This window comes from Tasmannia lanceolata, unplaced genomic scaffold (genome assembly GCF_043159265.1).
Source record: "Tasmannia lanceolata isolate RefF3 unplaced genomic scaffold, GAP_Taslan_0.1 ptg000013l, whole genome shotgun sequence".
Taxonomy (NCBI): Eukaryota; Viridiplantae; Streptophyta; class Magnoliopsida; order Canellales; family Winteraceae; genus Tasmannia; species Tasmannia lanceolata.
The window spans coordinates 16,933,385-16,952,799 of NW_027518690.1; the positions used below are offsets into that span (position 1 = coordinate 16,933,385).

The window sequence follows — 19,415 nt, forward strand, 5'->3', positions numbered from 1 at the left end:
CAGCACCCACTCCTTGACCCCGGTTATTGACTGCTCCATCAAAATACATCGACCATCTGGTACTCGGAGTTTCTTCTTCAATATCCATGATCTCTTCATCAGGAAACTCAGCCTTCAGAAAAGCACTCTCCTCAACAGGAGCATCAGCCAATTGCTCTGCTATAACCCGTCCTTTGATGGACTTCTGAGTGACATAAGTGATGTCAAACTCCGACAACAATAACAACCATCTTGCAGTTCTTCCAGTAAGGGCAGGTTTTTCAAACAAGTACTTTAACGGATCCATCCGTGATAATAAAATACCTTGTTCGATAACAGATAGTGCCTAAGCCTTTGAGTAGCCCAAACTAATGCTAGACAAGTCTTTTCCAAAACAGTGTATTTTAACTCATATTCTAGCATCTTTTTACTGATGTAATAGATTGGCTTCTCCCTTTTAGACCCTGCATCTCGCTGAGCAAGCATACAACCCATTGTAGTGTTTGTAATTGACAAATACATCAACAAGGGTTGGCCATGAATGACAGGTGATAAGACAGGAGGCAAAGATAAACATTGTTTAACTTTTTAAAAAACTTCCTGACATTCTTCATTCCATTTCTTCGAGGAATTCTTCTTTAAAAGCTTAAAAATTGGTTCACATGTCATAGTTAAATGAGATATGAACCTTCTCAAGTATTGAACTTTTCCAAGGAAACCTCTGATCTGCCTTTCTGTCTTTGGCGGTTCCATTTCCTGGATTGCCTTGATCTTTTGAGGATCCACCTCAATTCCTCTTTCACTGACCATAAATCCAAGGAGTTTCCCTGATGTAACTCCAAATACACACTTGTTTGGATTTAGGCGAAGCTGATATTTCTTGATTCTCTCAAAGAATTTTCTCAAGGCAATTGTATGCTCCGGTCTAGTCTTTGCTTTAACGATCATGTCATCTACATAGACCTCGACTTCTTTGTGAATCATATCATGAAGAAGAGTAGTTGCTGCCCTCTGATAAGTTGCACCAGCATTCTTTAAACCAAATGGCATTACTCTGTAGCAGTAAGTACCCCACTGAGTGATAAACGCTGTTTTCATCATGTCTTCGGGTGCCATCTTAATCTGATTATACCCGGAGAATCCATCCATAAAGGATAAGAGTGCATGTCCAGCAGTATTATCCACCAGGAGATCAATGTTTGGCAATGGAAAATCATCCTTTGGACTTGCTTTGTTCAGGTCTCGAAAATCAACACACATTCGAACCTTCCCATCCTTCTTGGGCACTGGTACTACATTAGCGAGCCATTCAGGGTATTCAACCACTTGGATGAATTTCACCTCTAGGAGCTTCTTGACTTCTTCATAAACTTTCAACTCCCATTCACTTTTGAGTTTTCGGAGTTTTTGCTTCTTTGGATTAATGCCAGGGATTAAGGGTAATTTGTGCTGAACAATCTCCTCATTTAATCCCGGCATGTCATCATAAGACCAAGCAAAAACTTCCTTGAACTCTTTAAGTAAAGAGATTAATTCCTTGCGCTCCTCAGGAGATAAAGTTTTGCCAATCCTTATTTCCCGAATTAAGGTTTCATCACGATTTCAATCTCCTCTTCGAGTGGTTTTGCACGGCGACTCTCCTCCTGTTGAATCATATGTTTGATTTCAGGGGAAGTTTCGTCGGCATCCTCATCAGAGGGGGAGTCTTGATTATCATTATTATTATCAGATTTTAAAGCAGATTCAGTAGATGAAACAGAAACAGGAATATACACAGAAGAAAACTCCTTTATTTCATTGAAAGTAGAATTGAATATATCCAATGACGAATGGCCCACATCAGGCTTTACAATGGACTCATGAAATGTATTTACAGACTCAAATGATAGGTTGACATCAGTATCAACCGATTCAAACAAATGTAAAGAAGAAACGCCAGGCTCATCAGCAGAAACAGCCTCCAACTCGACTTCACTAGGTGAAATGGACTCATCACCGACTTCAGAAATAGACTTGACTTCTACAGTACCTGCATTAAAAGAATCATTAGAAATGGAAGACCCTGAATTAGACTCAGAGAAAGACACATACTTATAAACAACTGACTCTTTTGAGGGAGAATGACAGGACTGGAAAGTAACCTGAGGTAAAACCTGAGAGGTCCAATTAGTCAAAGGTCCCTCAGCCGGGGTAATAAGATGAGTGGGATTCAGTACAAGCGGGCCCCTGCTGATCATGGCCACAGTCTGCGAATTCTCATGAAAAAGGGAGCTCAGTGCATCCGGCCCCATTGCATCTGCCTAGTCTATTTCAGCGGCCTGCAAACTTATCGGCTCATCATCCAAATCACAATCAAAGAAAATTTCTAACCCAGGAAGTCTCTGCCCAGTAGACTCGTCTATCCAGGTTTCAGTAAAGCCACAGAAAGGAAAATTTGCTCCTTCCTTACGGAAACGCCCATTCATTCTTAAATCAAATGGCCCCATCGGCAAGTCCAAACCTTTGCGACGACACTCTGCCCATTTCATCATATATCGCTTCATTTCTTTGACCTCTGCCCTGGTTGGTTCATACCCAAGTCCAAATAAACCATTAAAGGTCTTGAATACTGGCCACTCAGTCATACGCTGATGGTATCTGCCAAGTCCTGCCCCTGGGATATAGCCCTGTAAACGTATCATCCTGACTACATTGGAATTTGTACTGCTCAAAAAGAAAATCTCTTCATTCATCGCTTCTTTAACGGTTATAGTCGCAACTTCTAAGGAGAAACCAGTCAAACTAATATCTCCTTCTTTTCCCAGGGTCAATTCCTGCGAAATTTGACTCACTTCCAAATCCGGGTCTTCTTTAACAGTGACCACCTTATGGTTCAAAATGAATTTCAATTTTTGATGCAAGGTGGATGGGACAGCTCCAACTTTATGTAACCAAGGACGCCCCAAGAGCAACAAAAAGGAGGCTTTAATATCTAACACTTGGAATTCGATATCAAATTCTTCTCCTCCTATCAATACCTCTGTGACTAGAGTCCCGATCACATCTCTTCTGGTCCCATCATAAGCCAGAATACCCTGGTCAGAAGGAACAAAGCTCTCAGGTCCGAAACCAAGAGTAGTTGTTGTACTAAGAGGGCATACATTCAGTGCAGACCCATTATCAATAAGGACTTCGGGCACTTTCTTTTTGTTACAAACGATAGTAATTCGAAGCGGCTTCGTATGGTCTTTCCCCTCTGGGGGCAAATCACTATCTGCGAACGAAAGAGTCTTCGCTGCTTTAGCCACGGAAACTACACTGACAAGCTCGTCAGGAGTTATCTCAACAGACACCTGGGCAGAGTTCAACTCTTTCAACACCACTTTCCGGTGTTTCGAAGATGACATCAAAAGACCCCAAACAGAGATGTTTGCTTGGGTTTTCTTCAACTGTTTCAGAAGATTATCATCTTCTTCATTCACCACAAGCCGATTCTGCCTCTGGCCATCAGCAGCCCTTGCTATCTCAGCCGGATTGTCAGCACTCAACTCAGGAGGTTTAAAGACTCGCCCTCCTCGGGTCATGTGACGCATCTCGTCACACTGATCATCTAACAGTAACAATTCATCGTCATCCATACTTAAGACGTAAGGAATTCTGACGTCTTCTTGCTCAAAGTCATCCATCTCTAAAACGTATGCAGCCTTCTTTCCTTTCCCCATGTCATCATTATGAGGAAGATACGATTGAGATGAAGAGGACTCCGCAATCTCTATGTCACTGAATGACAAAACATAGGGCTGCTTCCCTTTCACATCTTGAAGTTCTTCTTCATCAAACTCTAAAACATAGGTGTTATCTGTCATGATAGCACATATAAGGGCAGAGGGATCAAGGATGGGCTCATCACAAAAAATGGCATTAGCTGTAGGAGGAGGAGCAGCACGATGATTCGGGAGGGGATTCTGAGTAATATTCGGCCCTTTAACTGAGAGCTCATCCTTATCAATCAGGTTTTGAATGGCATGCTTCAAGGCGAGGCAATTTTCAGTCAGATGACCTGAATTCCTGTGATATTCACAATGCTGATCCAACCTCCAGTATGGTGGTAATGGATTTGGCACAGGTTTCAGATCCGGAAGTTTTATCTTTTTGTCCCTGACCAACTTTTTCAATATCATGGGTAAAGGATAAGGAAGGGGATCGAATTGCCTGAAAACATTTTTCCTTACTGGTCTAGCCACCTCAGCAACGGCTTTGACCTCTGGTCTGAAAGCTGGCTTGAAATAGTTCACTGCATGAACTTCTTTAGGTGGGGCCATAGGCCTCTTGCCTTCCCGCACATCAGACAGTGCCTTTGCTCTGAGACCCTTAGCTATAGCGTCTTCCGTCTGGGTACCAGTTTTTATTAAATGATCAAAACTGGGATAATGCTGGGGTGCTATGAAATGGAAGTACTGCGGAGACAGACTTTTGATCACTAACTTGATCTGATCTTCTTCTGGCATCCTCTGACTCAATTGAGCAGACTTGCGCCTCCAGCGCCTGATAAACAACGTGAAAGTCTCTTGGGGACCTTGCTTCAGCTGCTTCAAATCTCTTTTTGTTATCTCAATCCCCTCCTCCATCGAAAATTGTTCAACAAACAAGCTCGATATATCATCCAAAGATCTTGTTTCTTCTGGCTTTAACCTCAGAAACCATTTCTTAGCTATTCCTATGAGAGACATGGGAAATAGCTGAGCCATTTGTTCACGGCTCAACCCGTGCTGCTGAGAGAGGGTAATGAACCATCTGACATGGTTTCTCGGGCATCCAGTGCCATCATATCTATCATAATCTGGTGCTTTGAACTTCGGCGGCAAAGTAACAGTCGGAGTTTCAAAGTACTCCGAAATATCGAATCTCTTTGGCCCTTGGAATTTCATGCTTTCAATGTCCTTGGCCATCTTCTGACACATACCGAATAATTCCTTCTCCCTATTTGACTGCGGAGCGCAATATTCTGCGGCATATTGGTCCTCGTCGAGGTCAATCTCCTCAGCAGGAATATGAGGTCTATTGGGGGCAGGAAATGCAGCAGGAGCAGGCTGGACGACAGGCGCTCTAGAAGTAGAGGTCTTGTCAGTATTCTGAGATTTCAGCACGGCCATTTCTTCTTTCAATCCCGAGATATCTCGAGACATGTTTCTCAACATTTCTTGAATGACCATCATGGGATCAGTTATATCAGCCATTTGGTCAGACTCAGATGAGTTAGATAACTCAAAGGTAGGGGATAAAGATTCTCTGGATGATATAGGTGAGTCAAAATGACGGACAAGTCTAGAAACAGAGGAAGATCTAGACCAGGTAGGTTTGGACTGGTTTTCTTTTGATGGAGCGATGGTTGCTCTCTTTCAGAATCCTGAATGGAAATTAACATATTAGATTAAATGAATGATGAGTGAAATAAGACATTCTGAGCAAATAAAGATAAGAGAAAAACAAACACACTTTCATTGATAAAATTTGAATTGTGATTACAACATATGACAATACGAATCTCTGATCACAATTTGGATAAGAAGATTGACAAATAAAAAAGGAAATACAGAAATCAAGATAATCCAACAGATATGAAATTTCAAGACTCTTCAATCCGAGCTCTCCTGCTTGCAGGCTCTTCCAATATTTCATCACGTCGGGCTTGGGATGATAAACTGAACCTCCTTTCCATATTTTTGTTTCCCCAAGCAGCCACAATGGATCTGATAAGATCAGGAGTGAGATCCTCACAAAGAGGAGGGACTACAGCTCCGGGAGGACATAAAATTCCCGTAACCTGATGGAGAAATCTCATGGGTGCATAAAAAGATGATTTCTCAAGACCCATGAGGTAAACAAATGGATGTGGGCAAGTGCTAGTGAAAATTTGGAAGCACGAATGACTCACCCAACGAAACTGGCTCCACTCTACATGTTGTAACCAATTGTGCCATTCATCAATAGACTGAGGTTGATTGGCGATTGGTTTCCATGTACGGAAATTTTTCAGGGTATACGGATTTTGGTTTTGTCGCTGAAGAAATTGAAGTTTTTCACCAAGCCAGACATACAACAACTTTACACACCCACAAAAATTGTCTTTGATCTCTTGGGAAGCAATAAGATCTAGTCCCAAGAAGGTCTCTGCTAACATGGTGGGTATAGGATTCCTCCCCTCATTAATCTGATCTACCACTCTTAATAGGGTCAAAGATGCAACGTGGGAGTTTCCGCGAAGAACGTGTCGTGCGAAGACCATAAAGATTAAAGCGCTACGTCGACAATCTTGAAAACGAGAATTGGTAGGATCGACGTTTTTGGAAAAAAGCTTAATCAGGTCTTGGATTTTTACACACTTATCCGTTAGACACGGCAGAGCATCCACAGTTTCATTTTTGAATAATTTGCAAAACAGATTATGAGGAGATTCTATCCTTGAAGGTTTGATCCAGAGTCCCTCAGATGGGAGCTCTAGCAGGGCACACCAATCCTCAAATATGGGACAGAGTTCAAAACGACCAAATTTGAATACATGAAGAACAGGATCCCAAAGTCCAGCGGCTGCTTGGAGAAACTTCCAATTTATATCCCGACTGTTCAAATGAGTGAACGAATTGATGAAATGATCAGCCATATTTCTCTGTGACTGTTCACGCGGAAGAGCTTTAATTGCATCGGCTATCCAGTTATCCAACAAAATGTTCGCCATAATCAAACCTGACACAAAGATAGGAAGGGATAATGAGGGAATGAAGATAACTTGGAATAATCAAAGATTAGAGATAAACTTAATGATCAAACATAAGAAGGATACAATTGGTGACATCGAATATTCCAATGATGATCAAAGATGATCAGAAACTCAGAAACAAGACCGCGGTCACAAAATGACAAAAGTAGATCATAGACCGGATCTAAATCTGGAAGATGGATGTCAAAAATGTATGATCAAGGAGATCAACAATGATAGACTATGGCCATAGAGACAGTAGACAAACTGTCGACCATATCTAAAGACAAAACAAGCAAAAATTTGATTAATATATACGAAATATGAATGACACAACAAAAGAATGGATAAATGAGGTTTGAATTTGAAGAATAAAACAGGTGAAATTTATCATCATTGGGTCAAAGAATAAACCGTAGCTATGAGTGTGACAAGTATAAGTCACTAGCCAGGTTTATATCTGAGAGATGGATAAACAAGACGGACTGATTCAAGCCAGGAATCTCCACTAGAAAGTAGGTCCTGATCTTATAATCAAGAGATATATGGACAAAATCTCAATGAGAAGAGCAAAAGATAGGCCACGACCATGAGAGGGGCAAGTAAAGCCACTGGTCGGGTCTAGATCTGAAAAACGGATTGATATGACTAATTAGCTTAGACAAGGAAACCTCACTAAAGAGTAGGCCCTAATCTGATAATCAATATATAAGATATATACATATATATCCTAACCAGGGTCACCAGCCCTAAATATGATCCCATAGAGTCAAGACACTTGACTCAAGACAAACATGTGAGTGTACTAGGACCGCGCTGTAGTCACATAAGGTGAACTACAATAGTCTATGAATAGGACATGGCTCCTAAATCTAGGCTCCAACATGTGTGAGAAACACATGTTCGTCCTTATATGGATACAATATATATAAACACATGCAGATCCTAATTGGGTTTCACTAAGCCAGCAAATATATTCATGTACATAATATATGTAAAATGAAAGTAGAGCTCCGGACTCAATATATCGGGTACTATGCTTATGATCCATACTTAACATGTATAACACAAGTACGCCTAGTGTTATACATAGTATGCTTCATTGCTCATCGGCTGCTGTAAACACAAGTACGCCTAGTGTTTACGTCTGCAGCACCGGCGCATAGCTTGGTAATAGATACAACAATCCCAGCAGGGTAATGACATCCCATCTGGCATGTACTGTATCTATCCCATGGAGCCAATAATAATAAAATCAAATAAGAGAAAAAAATAAAAACTAAATGATGTATGCCGTGCAGTGTGTGAATCTCTTGTTTTAAATACCTATTTGGTGCCCCTGGATTCTAATCGATTAAAATCCCATTCATAATTATTTTAGCCCAAAATTCTTCAAAGTTAGCAACAAATGGCATTTTAACAGAGTTAGGCAATGTTCCAAGAAATCCCCAGCAGAGTCGCCAGCCTGTGGACCCAGATCCGGGAGAGAGGTGGGGGACGAGCCCCCAGCGGCCTCTTGGATCATCCACGTATGAAGGAGAGCTCTACCAAGGAACTCTCGAAACGGATGCCACCCTCATAGCATAGCACGAGTGGCGATATAAAAGAGATACCTTTCGATTCGGGAACAAGTCCGGATTCGAAACGTACCTAAACAAACTCAGAGTCGCCATCCACGGTATACGGCCATGGATCCTTTAAACAAAAATATGCTCTGTATACCATGGATAACCAGAAATATATATGGGTTCGTGCCTGATTACGAATGGAGAAGGTCTGAGAGCACCCCCAATTCGTCCGAGTGCAAGCACTTGGTCTCTTATGCCATTTATTATTAAATTTAAAGGGTTTCGGGCAAAAATCATATGAAATAGGAACAATTCTCAGGAATCGTCTACCTAAGCATGCATTTCCTGAAGATAAAGAAATAAGCATACAAAATGAAATGAAAAATGTGTCACCTAAGCAAAGCTAGGTTATGAGTGACATGTCTAATGGGTGTCTAAGTTCTGGTGGACATACACATGCAAGCTACAGCTAAAGGTATAGTATCAGTACAAGAAAGTAAGAAAACACATCAAAACATAAAACACAAATCAAACCTATATATGACAGGACAAGACAAGTCCTAACTCTAATGCGACTTGACTCGGACCAAGATGGCCGTCCATCCCAGCTGCTCTACGTATCCCGGCCTCGGGAAGAATCGGAGTCAACGTAGTTCGAATGACCTATTCTAAACTACGATGCCTAACCATCTAGAACCGCTATCCTAGACTCGATCCACTAGACTCGACTGATTTTTAAAGCTTTTTGCATGATTGCTTAAGTTCAGGTGAATTGTAATTTTTAGGACTCTCTATATGCCTTAACTAATGCAAGTTGATTAGCCTTAAGCTAATGCGGGTGGGCCCTATATCCTATGTGTAACTAGGTCGTGCATCTTAAGGAAAACAATAGGATTACTATATGCTTTCTGGTCTAGCCATCGGTTCGACTAAATGTCTAACCGATCGACTCGAGGCCTTCTAATTTTAGGGACACTCACACGACAGGACACACCATATCAAACAAATCAAGACAGACTCCTAACTCTAGGGGAAGATCTCTTTGAAAAAAAAGGTTTTGAAGAAGTTTTGCATTTTTGGAAGGTTTGACAAATTTATTTTTAAAAGTTTGGCTGGACTTGGGATAAAGATCCCAAGCTGCACTACGTACCTCATGAAAGAGGATCAAGCCAACGTAGTTCGAAACAAACTCTCTACCTATCAAACACTTACAGCAAATTAACTATTTTTTATATTTTAAGTTTCTAATGTTTTTGAGATTTTTAATGATTTCAATGTTTATAGATTTTAAAATTTCTGATGTTTTCACCTTTTTGGTCAAAGACCGGAGGGAATATACCAAACAACACACCAGGGACGAACCCTAGAGCTAAAAGGAGAAACTAGGCTCTAATAATACCATTATAAGAGCAATTGAGTCAAAAACTCTCTAATAAGAGTAACTGATAACACTGAAAATGAGATAACGGAGTCAAAGACTCTCTAATAAATCCAACTGAAAGTACAAATGAGTCAAAGACTTCTCTAAGAAAAAATGCGAAAGAGATAAATGAGTCAAAGACTCTCTAATAACATCACCAAAGAAATAAATGAGCCAAAGATTCTCTGAAAGAAATGGAAATACGATTCAAAGACTCTCTAAGAGAGACGAAAATACGAGTCAAAGACTCCACTGACAACAACTAAAGGATAGACGAGTCAAAGACTCTCTAAAAGAGAAAAGGAAACACGAGTTTGCACATTTGGCAGAGGTAAAACACCCAGCCGGGCCGGACAGCTACCTAGCCCTAGGTTGCAACAAATGTGCAACCCAATACCCATAAGGATAGGGGTATGTTGCCAAGCCGAGTAGGGTGCTCTCCCAAAACCAAACGATGCACAGAGAGGAGGACTAACGAGAGAATGAGACCGGGCGGGTCTCCCAAACACACACAAAGATGGGCTCCAAGTAATCTTATCATTGCTCTTGCAAAGGGGGAAGCAAGGCTAAGACAACTAATTGAGAGGATTCTACAAATAAGGCCAAGCAGGCCTACTAAAGGCTAATTACTTAAAAAAACCAAGACAGATGACTCCCTAATAACATCAATAAAGATCAAATGAGTCAAAGACTCCCCTGATAACATCATCACACAAACGAATGATTCAAAGGCTCTCTAAATGAGGCAAGGCATGCCTCCTATGGGTACACCTTTTATCAAAATCAAAGCAACCTCCTTGAGGTTAAGCTAAAAATGAGGCTTGCCTCCAAAGGAGGATTGCCTAACGAGACAGAGTATGTCTCCTAGTACAGGTTATAGTGTCTAAAGAAATCTAATCAGAAATTCAAAAGACTGTGCTAGTCTATCCAAAGAGAGAGGAAAAAAGATACCAGATAATCTCAAATTTTCAGTCAATTATTATAAAACAAATCAAATATCAACAAAATATGATCTACAACTAAAGAGTGCACAACCTGTAGCAATCATAAAATGATAAACAACATTAATTAGTCCAGACCAGCCGCTGGATAGCCTAATAAAGCAAAAACAATATCAAACACTTCTATGCCCAAACACAAACGCCACCCCAATATGGGGATGAAATCAGATGATGCTAAAGTAATCATCTGATATCATAATACACATGATAATATTTCTAATCCCGCCTTGAAATCAGACAGTACTCATGTCGATAATATCGAATAGAGTAGTCATCTGATATCATTCTTTCCTAAACAGGTATATATGGCACAACGTGACATTTGAATTTATCTGAATATATTTTAAACTGAATATGTACAGAAACTGTGTTGAAACAGTGGGCTGAAACATAAAAAATTGCATTGAAACAATGGGCTGAAACATTGACAGGATTATGCTAAATACATGCAGAAAGCCAGCTAATACTATAAAAACAAAGTAAAATTGAATTGTGCCATAACTGGGAGCATTTTAATGAACAGATTTGTGTCGGAATTGGGGCCAAAACAGAAACAGATTTGGGGCTAAAAGCTAGGCTCAAACAGGGCCAAAATGAGTGAAAATTGTGCTCAAATGTAGACAGATTCTGTGTGAAAATTGGGCATGAAATGGAGTTAAATCTATGTTGAAACGGGGCTAGTTTTAATCCAAAACAGAGGAGCAGATTTTGGGTATAGAAACTTTCAGATTTTGCGAACCAAATCCGTGCAAGAATTAGGACAGATTTCATGGGCTGAATTGAGTAAGAATTGGGACATATTTTATGGGCTAAACTGGGTAAAAATTGAGACAAATTCATGCTTAAAAATGGGATAGATTTATGTTTAAAACCCAGACAGATTCGTGCTCAGATTCATGCTTAAAAATGAAGCAGGTTCATGCTTAAAAATGGGACAGATTTATGTTTAAAACCTGGACAGATTCGTGCGTGAAACATGGACAGATTTGTGATGGATTCGTGAGTAAAAACTAGGACATATTTATGTACAGAAAATGAGCAGAATTTATGGACTAAAATTGTACAGAAAATGAGCAGAATATATGGGCTAAAATTGGGCAGAAAACTGGGCAGCGATAGGGTTAAATCTGTGCAGAAATTGTGTGGATACGGTGGGCTGAAATGGGGTTAAAACTATGCTCAAACAGATGACAGATTTACATGCATGTATTGTACATTTTAATCAACAATATTGACTCATCAGACAAGCACTATTCTTACAACAACAAGCCAAAGCAAAAATTTCAACGTACATAGAAATAATGGTTGAAATATTTATTTATTTTATCAAACACATGTAGAATATCCATTACATAAATCCTCATGTCGTATGTGCCAAATCACAAACACCAGCAAGCTATTCATTAGATAATAAAGAATAGTTGTTCATTTAGACTCCTTTTTACATGACCTTGCTAACTACAATACCCATCTATATTTGACCTTTTTGCAAATAACAATGTCCTTTAAAAATTGATTAGTCTCATAACATTAAAAACAGGGAATGTAAAGGATACTAGGATGAGATGTCAACATACACCATTTCAATTTAATTTACTCTACTCAAGTTCTGTCAACTTAAGCCTAATAATCACGTGCTTAATTTTAGATGGTGCCCATTATTAAAAATAATTCCAACTTGGTGAGGTATCTTCAGCACTATCTTCAAAATGCATATATTTATGAGATAAACTGGGTTAGAGGTATAAAAAAAAAAAAAAAAAAATGTTTCAAACTATTGCAAAGCCCAAGTAATACTAAAAAATTGGGATGGCTGATACCAAACAAATTTCTTTTGCTCTTACAACTATCCAGATAATTTCAGTTTGCAACATTTTAAAAAAATATAGCAGCTATGACATGTCATTATGTATTAGAAATTAAACATGATAATGTTGACCTCAATGGCCACAAGTACTGATATAAAAATCCTACAAAGCAAATTTACTTCACGTTGAATAACAACCACAATAGACTTTGCAAACACAAATATTCACATATCAAGTAAATGAACCAATACAAAATCTGAATAGAAATGCCCCCCTTTTTTTTTTAAATACTTCCCTTTTGTTTGATTGAGAGATCAAATACTCAAAGCATTTCTTGAAAGGTCTTTTTTAGAATTACTCGGAATCATACAAAAACATAAATTAAATCGATAAAAATTATACCTTGGAACTTTTAAACAAAATCATTGAACAATGAGAGTCACAAACCGATTCAAGAAGAAAAATTGAAATTTTCAAAATTTTGATGTGAAGCACATATCAAGAGAAAAAGAACAATTTTATACCAATTGAGCAAGAATCACAGCCAACAATTGAAGGAAAGAGCAGTCACATAGATCATCCCTAATGAATTTTATATTATTCAATTTATACAAGTTATGTAGCTATTTTCAAATGAAAAGAACTTAGCCAAGAAAAATGACTTTCCAGGTAATAAAAAGGACACAACAGACATGGATGAAGCCTTAGCAATTCTTTCGTAAGGAAACAAAGTATATACTCAAAAGCATATCCAAAAACTAAAGAAAAACTTGTATAAATAAGTTCAGGGAGACAACTTACCTTTACTGAATATATATTTTTAGATCCAATATAGAGAAAACAGATGAAATCTTTAAATTCCTAATACAAACCATTCACAAGAATCATAGTAAAAATCACTTAATGTGCACATTCCATATAAGATTGCATACATAATACTCTTTTAATTAAGAAAGCTAATCCAAAATAGAGCTGAGACAGGGCTATATATATATATAAAAAAAACTTCATTAATTCATTCAAGAAACAGAGGTTGAAACAAAATAGAGGTTGGAGCAAAGGCTATAAAGAAATCTCATCTATTCACTCAAGAAACAGGGGCTAATCCAAAAGTTTCGGAGATTTCAACACTACATATCAAGTTCCATGTCATTTTTATATAAAATAAAATAAAATCGCATAAAGCACTTGTAACACTAAAAAAAAATGCATATATCAACCACTAACAGTATTTCAAAAAATCTAAACCACTCGACAAAGCTATAATAAACACATCCACTTAATAACACAAAAAAAAATAAAAAAAATAAAAAAATAGAATTATTACTTTTTTTCTTTTTTTTCAGTTAGTAAAAATGCCTCTCAGATTTTGCTATAAAGACTTCCAATTCAATAAAACTTCAAACAAGATTTCATCTTTTTCATAGATCATTTCACTTAAATTTATCAAAACTTCTACAATTTTAAGAGAATACAAATTACAGAACATGAATTCATGACTGTAAATATATTATCTTTGCAAATATTTGTGTATTTTTTTATGTAAAATTCTGAAATTTCTACTAAAACAAACATTCTAACAGCATTCCAATCGTACAATAATTTATTTAGTAACCTAATAATGTAGCCTACTTTTTTTCTTTTTTCTTTTTTTTTTCTTTTTTTTAATACAAACCATAGCATCATATAAACCAGAAATTTAAGGAATTACTTAACATAGAAAGCAAGATCCACTCAATAATGCAAATATTAACAAAATTCGAAGAAAGAATAATTTAAATGAAATACCTGATAATGATTTTTTTGCTCTTTTCAAATAAATTCAAGTTATTTTCTCACGAACTGGCTGTTTAAGAGGATTTCTTCCCTAGCGATGACGCTCACCAGAAAATAAAGCAATTGTGACTAATTTCTGAAGCTATAAAAGCTCTGATCCGCAAACGAGCAAACAAAACTATAGATCTGAGCTAACAAATGATAGATCAAAGACTTTCAAAGGAGGATCTAAAATATAAGGATGTAGATCCAAGGAATAAAAGAGAGTTTTGGCCGAAATTGATCGGAATCTAGCCGGATCTTGCCTGAGAAGATGATCGGAGTTAGGATTTTGAAGAAAAAAGAAAAACTAGGGTTTGAACAAAGCTTCTCGCATAAAATGCTCTGCTAGGGGTTGGAACGAACTCTTGTTTTTTTGTTTTCAATGAAAGGAACAAATCAGATCTGAGATGATAGCACAAAAGACTAAAAAAAAGAAAAAGAGATGATCGAATAAAGGAATATTCGGCCGGAGTTCCGGTAGATCTTGCCGGAGAGAATGGATTGGGGAAACAGAAAACAAAAAACTAGGGTTTCAATTTGGGGATTTCCTCTCGTTCTCTCGGATTTCTCTCCTCCTTTCTCTCTCTGCGATTTTTTTTTTTTTTTGATCCTCTACAGGAACCCCGAATTTTTATATATATAGAAAAAGAATATCTGTTGATATCGGCACTCCAATTACGGATAAAGCGCGCGGTTCGCTAAGCGCACCCCCGCCGCTTTGTCCTATTGGCAGAAGACAAAATCAAAATTTTGCACCTCAAAGGCGCACCCCCTCTGCAGATAATCCACCGCCCTTACAGCTTTAAACTACGACATTGATTCAATCCGTTTGCTGATCAAACGAGCTCGGATTCCAACGAAATTTTGCAAGGGCCTAGACGAAACCCTAACCTAGCTTAGGGCGAAGTTTGGGACCCTAAATCATTCATTTGAAGGGGTTTCAATCAAACATGGGAGGTTTAGGGTACGGTCAAAATGGGGTGTCTACAGTATGACACTCATAACCTAGCTATTATTAGGCGACACTTCTTTCATTTCTTTTATGTGTGCTTATTATTCATCTCCGAGATATGCATGATTAGATAGACGTCTTCTCGGAGATATTCGTTCCTATTTCATATGACTTTCGCCCAAAACTCTTCAAAAATTATTAAAGTAAATGGCATAAGGGACCAGGTGTTTGCACCCGGGCGGATAAGGTGCTCTTTAGACCTTCCAAATTCTTAACCAGGCACGAACCTTCTTTTATATCTCTGGTTATCCGTTGCAACAGAGCATAGTATGGGATCCTTGGCCCACTTCCTTGGATGGTGACTCTTCTTTGTTTATGGTACGCCTCAAATCTGGGCTACTCCCCGAATCGAGAGGTATCTCACTTTTGTATCGCCACTCATGCTGTGAGAGGCATTTCTTTCGAGAGTTACTTGGTAGAGCTCTCCATTCACGTGGATGATCCTGAGACTCGAGCGTGGGGGCAAGTCCTCCCGCCCCTCTCTCGGATCGGGGTCCACACCAGCAGACATTCCCAAATTAGGCTTGAACTTTGCGAAAGATTTTTAAAGGGGGAGTTTGGGAGATGTGATCTTGAATAGGATTGTGCAATGATTGGGTTGTGAAGTGAATTTTAGTTACATGTTCATGTTTGACAAAACTTTATGTTTATTTTTTAATGTTGTGGAGAATTTAACAGGTTTATGTTACAAGTTAAGTAATTGGATGTAAGAGGTTGATGTAATAGGTTGATGTAATTGGATGGTTGTGGATGCTTATTGGATGCTATATTAACAGGTTCGTGGTTGGAAAACAGGTTTATGGTTTGAGTAACAGGTTTGTGTAACTAGATGCTTATATAGCCCAATTTGTTGGATCCTAAGGGACAATTGTTTGATGCTTTATTAACAGGTTATGGTTTGAGTAACATGTTTATGTTGTTGGATGCTTTATTAACAGGTCATGGTTTGAGTAACATGTTTATGTAACTGGATGCTTTTGGGGATGGTTTGAGTAACCATGTTACTGGATGCTTTATTGGATGCTTTATTAACAAGTCATGTATATGTAATAGGTCATGGTTTGAGTAACCATATTACTGGATGAGTAACATGGTTTGAGTAACAGGTGTATGGTTTGGATGTACTAGGTTTATGGTAGGCCCCCCAAATTTTAGAAAAGGACGATGACAAATTCACGCCCCCTGTAGGATAATTTGCACCTCTTTAACATGAAAAAAATATATTCAAGTCTGCCACATAATTCATGTCAAAGGGGTGCGAATTATCCACTTTACTACATGGTAACATATTGTCCCTTCATTGTAAATGGTGTTCATAGACTTCTGACACCATTTCATGTCAAACCAAGATTTTGCTTGTTGATTGTAGAGGTCTCAATGCAGCTGGATTGTAGTCATGTAATCTACTGAATTCAGCTTTGCCGTGGATAGGTCGCTTTCCTACATTCAAAGAGAACCAGGTTTCAGCTTACTGAAATTTCAGCAATTTGAACTAGTTTTGAAGTGAAGGATGACTGCCTTTTGTGGCTATTTGCAGGGTGCAGAAGTTCAGCAGTTTGCTGAATTAGTTGGTAGTGTTTTTCTAGTTCAGCAATGGTAGTGTTTTTCTAGTTTTGTGCAAGTAGAAGAGATTTGCTGCTGGCCTCCATAACACTCAAATATCTCCATTTCCAGAAGTGACTCTTCTTCATCAACAAGTTCAAGAAGAGGAGGTGGTTTTGGGGTTGGTCTGTAGCTCAATGGTTGAGTCTTGTATCTCAACCTTCCAGGTCTATAGCTCATGGAGAAACTGAGTCCAGAGCATATGGATATTGGATGCTGTGAAAGATAATGAGATATATCAATCTGGTGTAAGGGGTTCGTACTTATGCCTAGCTGATCCATTTGTTGTATCACCATTGGAAATATCTCTTCAATACAGTCAAACGGTTGTTCAGGAGTATCCTTCCTAAGAGACGTCGGGTTAATATTTTCACAAGAAAACTTGCTCTGATATCAATCCGGTGTAAGGGGTTGGTAGTTATGCTACATACATAAGCTCATAATTAATCCCGGGATTAATTAAGTCAATTTGCGAGAAATTTCAGAGTTTAATTTATGTCAGATCAAGATTTGTCCCTAAAAGTCTATAAATATCAGATTCGATAATTTAGGATTTCCGATAGATTCTGGTTCAACAATTTCAGCACACAATCTATTGATATAGGTGTAGAATGAAGAGTTTCCTCTAAAAACATGGTCTACAAAAATAAATCACAGATCTCTGATATTTTAGAACACACAGAACTATTATTGAAAAGGCAGAGGCTAAAGGGATGAAAACTGGGTAAACAGGGAGTTCTAAGGGAAAGAAATTTTTCCAGGTGTGATAACCCCAGTTTCATCTCTTGGCACCCCATTTTCATATGTGATACCCCCATTTTCCTTGACCTGGTAACCCCTTCCAGGCCCAACAGACATGAACGAAAATTTTCCAGGTGTCATAACCCCATTTCATATCTTGGTCACCCCATTCTCCTATGTGATACCCCCATTTTCCTTGAGCTGGTCACCCCTTCCAGGCCCAACAGATAAGAACCAAAATTTTTCCAGGTGTGATAACCCCAGTTTCATATGTGAGAACCCCAGTTTCCTTGACTTGGTAACCCCTTCCAGGCCCAACAGACATGAACCACAATTTTCCAGGTGTGATAACCCCATTTCATATCTTGGTCACCCCATTTTCATATGTGATACCCCCATTTTCCTTGAGCTGGTCACCCCTTCCAGGCCCAACAAATAAGAACCGAAATGTTTCCAAGTGTGATAACCCCAGTTCATATGTAAGAACCCCAGTTTCATATGTTAATAGGCCTGGAAGGGGTTACCAGGTCAAGGAAAATGGGGGTATCACATGAAAATCGGGTGACCAAGAGATGAAATGGGGTTATCACACCTGGAAAATTTTTGGTTCATGTCTGTTGGGCCTGGAAGGGGTTACCAGGTCAAGAAAAATGGGGGTATCACATATGAAAATGGGGATCTCACATAAGAAACCGGGGTTATCACACCTGGAAAATTTTCGGTTCTTATCTGTTGGGCCTGGAAGGGGTTACTAGCTCAAGGAAAATGGAGGTATCACATATGAAAATGGGGTGACCAAGAGATGAAATGAGGTTATTACGCCAAGAAAATTTTCGGTTCATGTCTGTTGGGCCTGGAAGGGGTTACTAGGTCAAGGAAAATGGGGGTATCACATATGAAAATGGGGTTCTCACATATGAAACTGGGGTTATCACACCTGGAAAAATTTCAGTTCTTATCTGTTGGACCTGGAAGGGGTTACCAGCTCAAGGAAAATGGGGGTATCACATATGAAAATTGGGTGACCAAGAGATGAAATTGGGTTATCACAAAATTTTCTATGGGATTATCAAAGACAAAAATAAGGAATTATTTTTTGGATAATCCCTTAGACAACCTTAATCACGGTAGTTATGAAATACCTAGCAAGGGTTCAACCCAATGGTAGGGCCATCAAACATCAATAACACTTATGAAGCCTTATAAACCCTTAAACAACCCTAATCCCGGCAGTTATGAAATACATAGCAAGGGTTCAACTCAATGGTAGAGCCATCAAACATTAATAACACTTATGAACCCTTATAAACCCTTGTACACCCTTATACACCATCATAAAAAGACAGAGTTATCAAACACATTAAATGAGATATTAGGCGTTACAAGCACAAACCCTTGGCTCCGTTTGGTTGCTGGAATTTTTTTTAATTCTTGGGACTTTTGTGGGATTTCCTCAGGAAACCCACGCTTGGTTGGTGGGCCCAAAATAATCCTAGGAACCAAAATAACCCTGCATGAAACCCCAGGAAGGAAAAAAAATACTCCTAGGAACAACAATAATCCCAGGAACCAAAAATAAGCTTCAGAAGATATATTTTTTTCTTCCTAACAGTTCAAGCAACCAAATAAAGCATTTTTTTCCTACCATAGTTCGATCAACCAAACATGGGATTTTTATTTTACCGGGATTGTTGTAGGAATTTTTTTTTCCCACCAATCTCCTTGGATTT

At 38.7% G+C, this 19,415-nt stretch overlaps 1 protein-coding gene across 1 annotated transcript; it reads right to left on the reverse strand.

The window, feature by feature from the left end:
• Positions 1-2,279: 2,279 nt before the first annotated feature.
• LOC143891023 (uncharacterized) lies at positions 2,280-5,195 on the reverse strand. The gene is made up of 2 exons (XM_077395681.1): positions 3,441-5,195; positions 2,280-3,311 (listed from the first exon to the last, which is right to left on the reverse strand). Exons 1-2 carry the CDS (start codon positions 5,193-5,195, stop codon positions 2,280-2,282), a joined length of 2,787 nt encoding a protein of 928 aa, XP_077251796.1.
• Between the last annotated feature and the right edge of the window lie 14,220 nt (positions 5,196-19,415).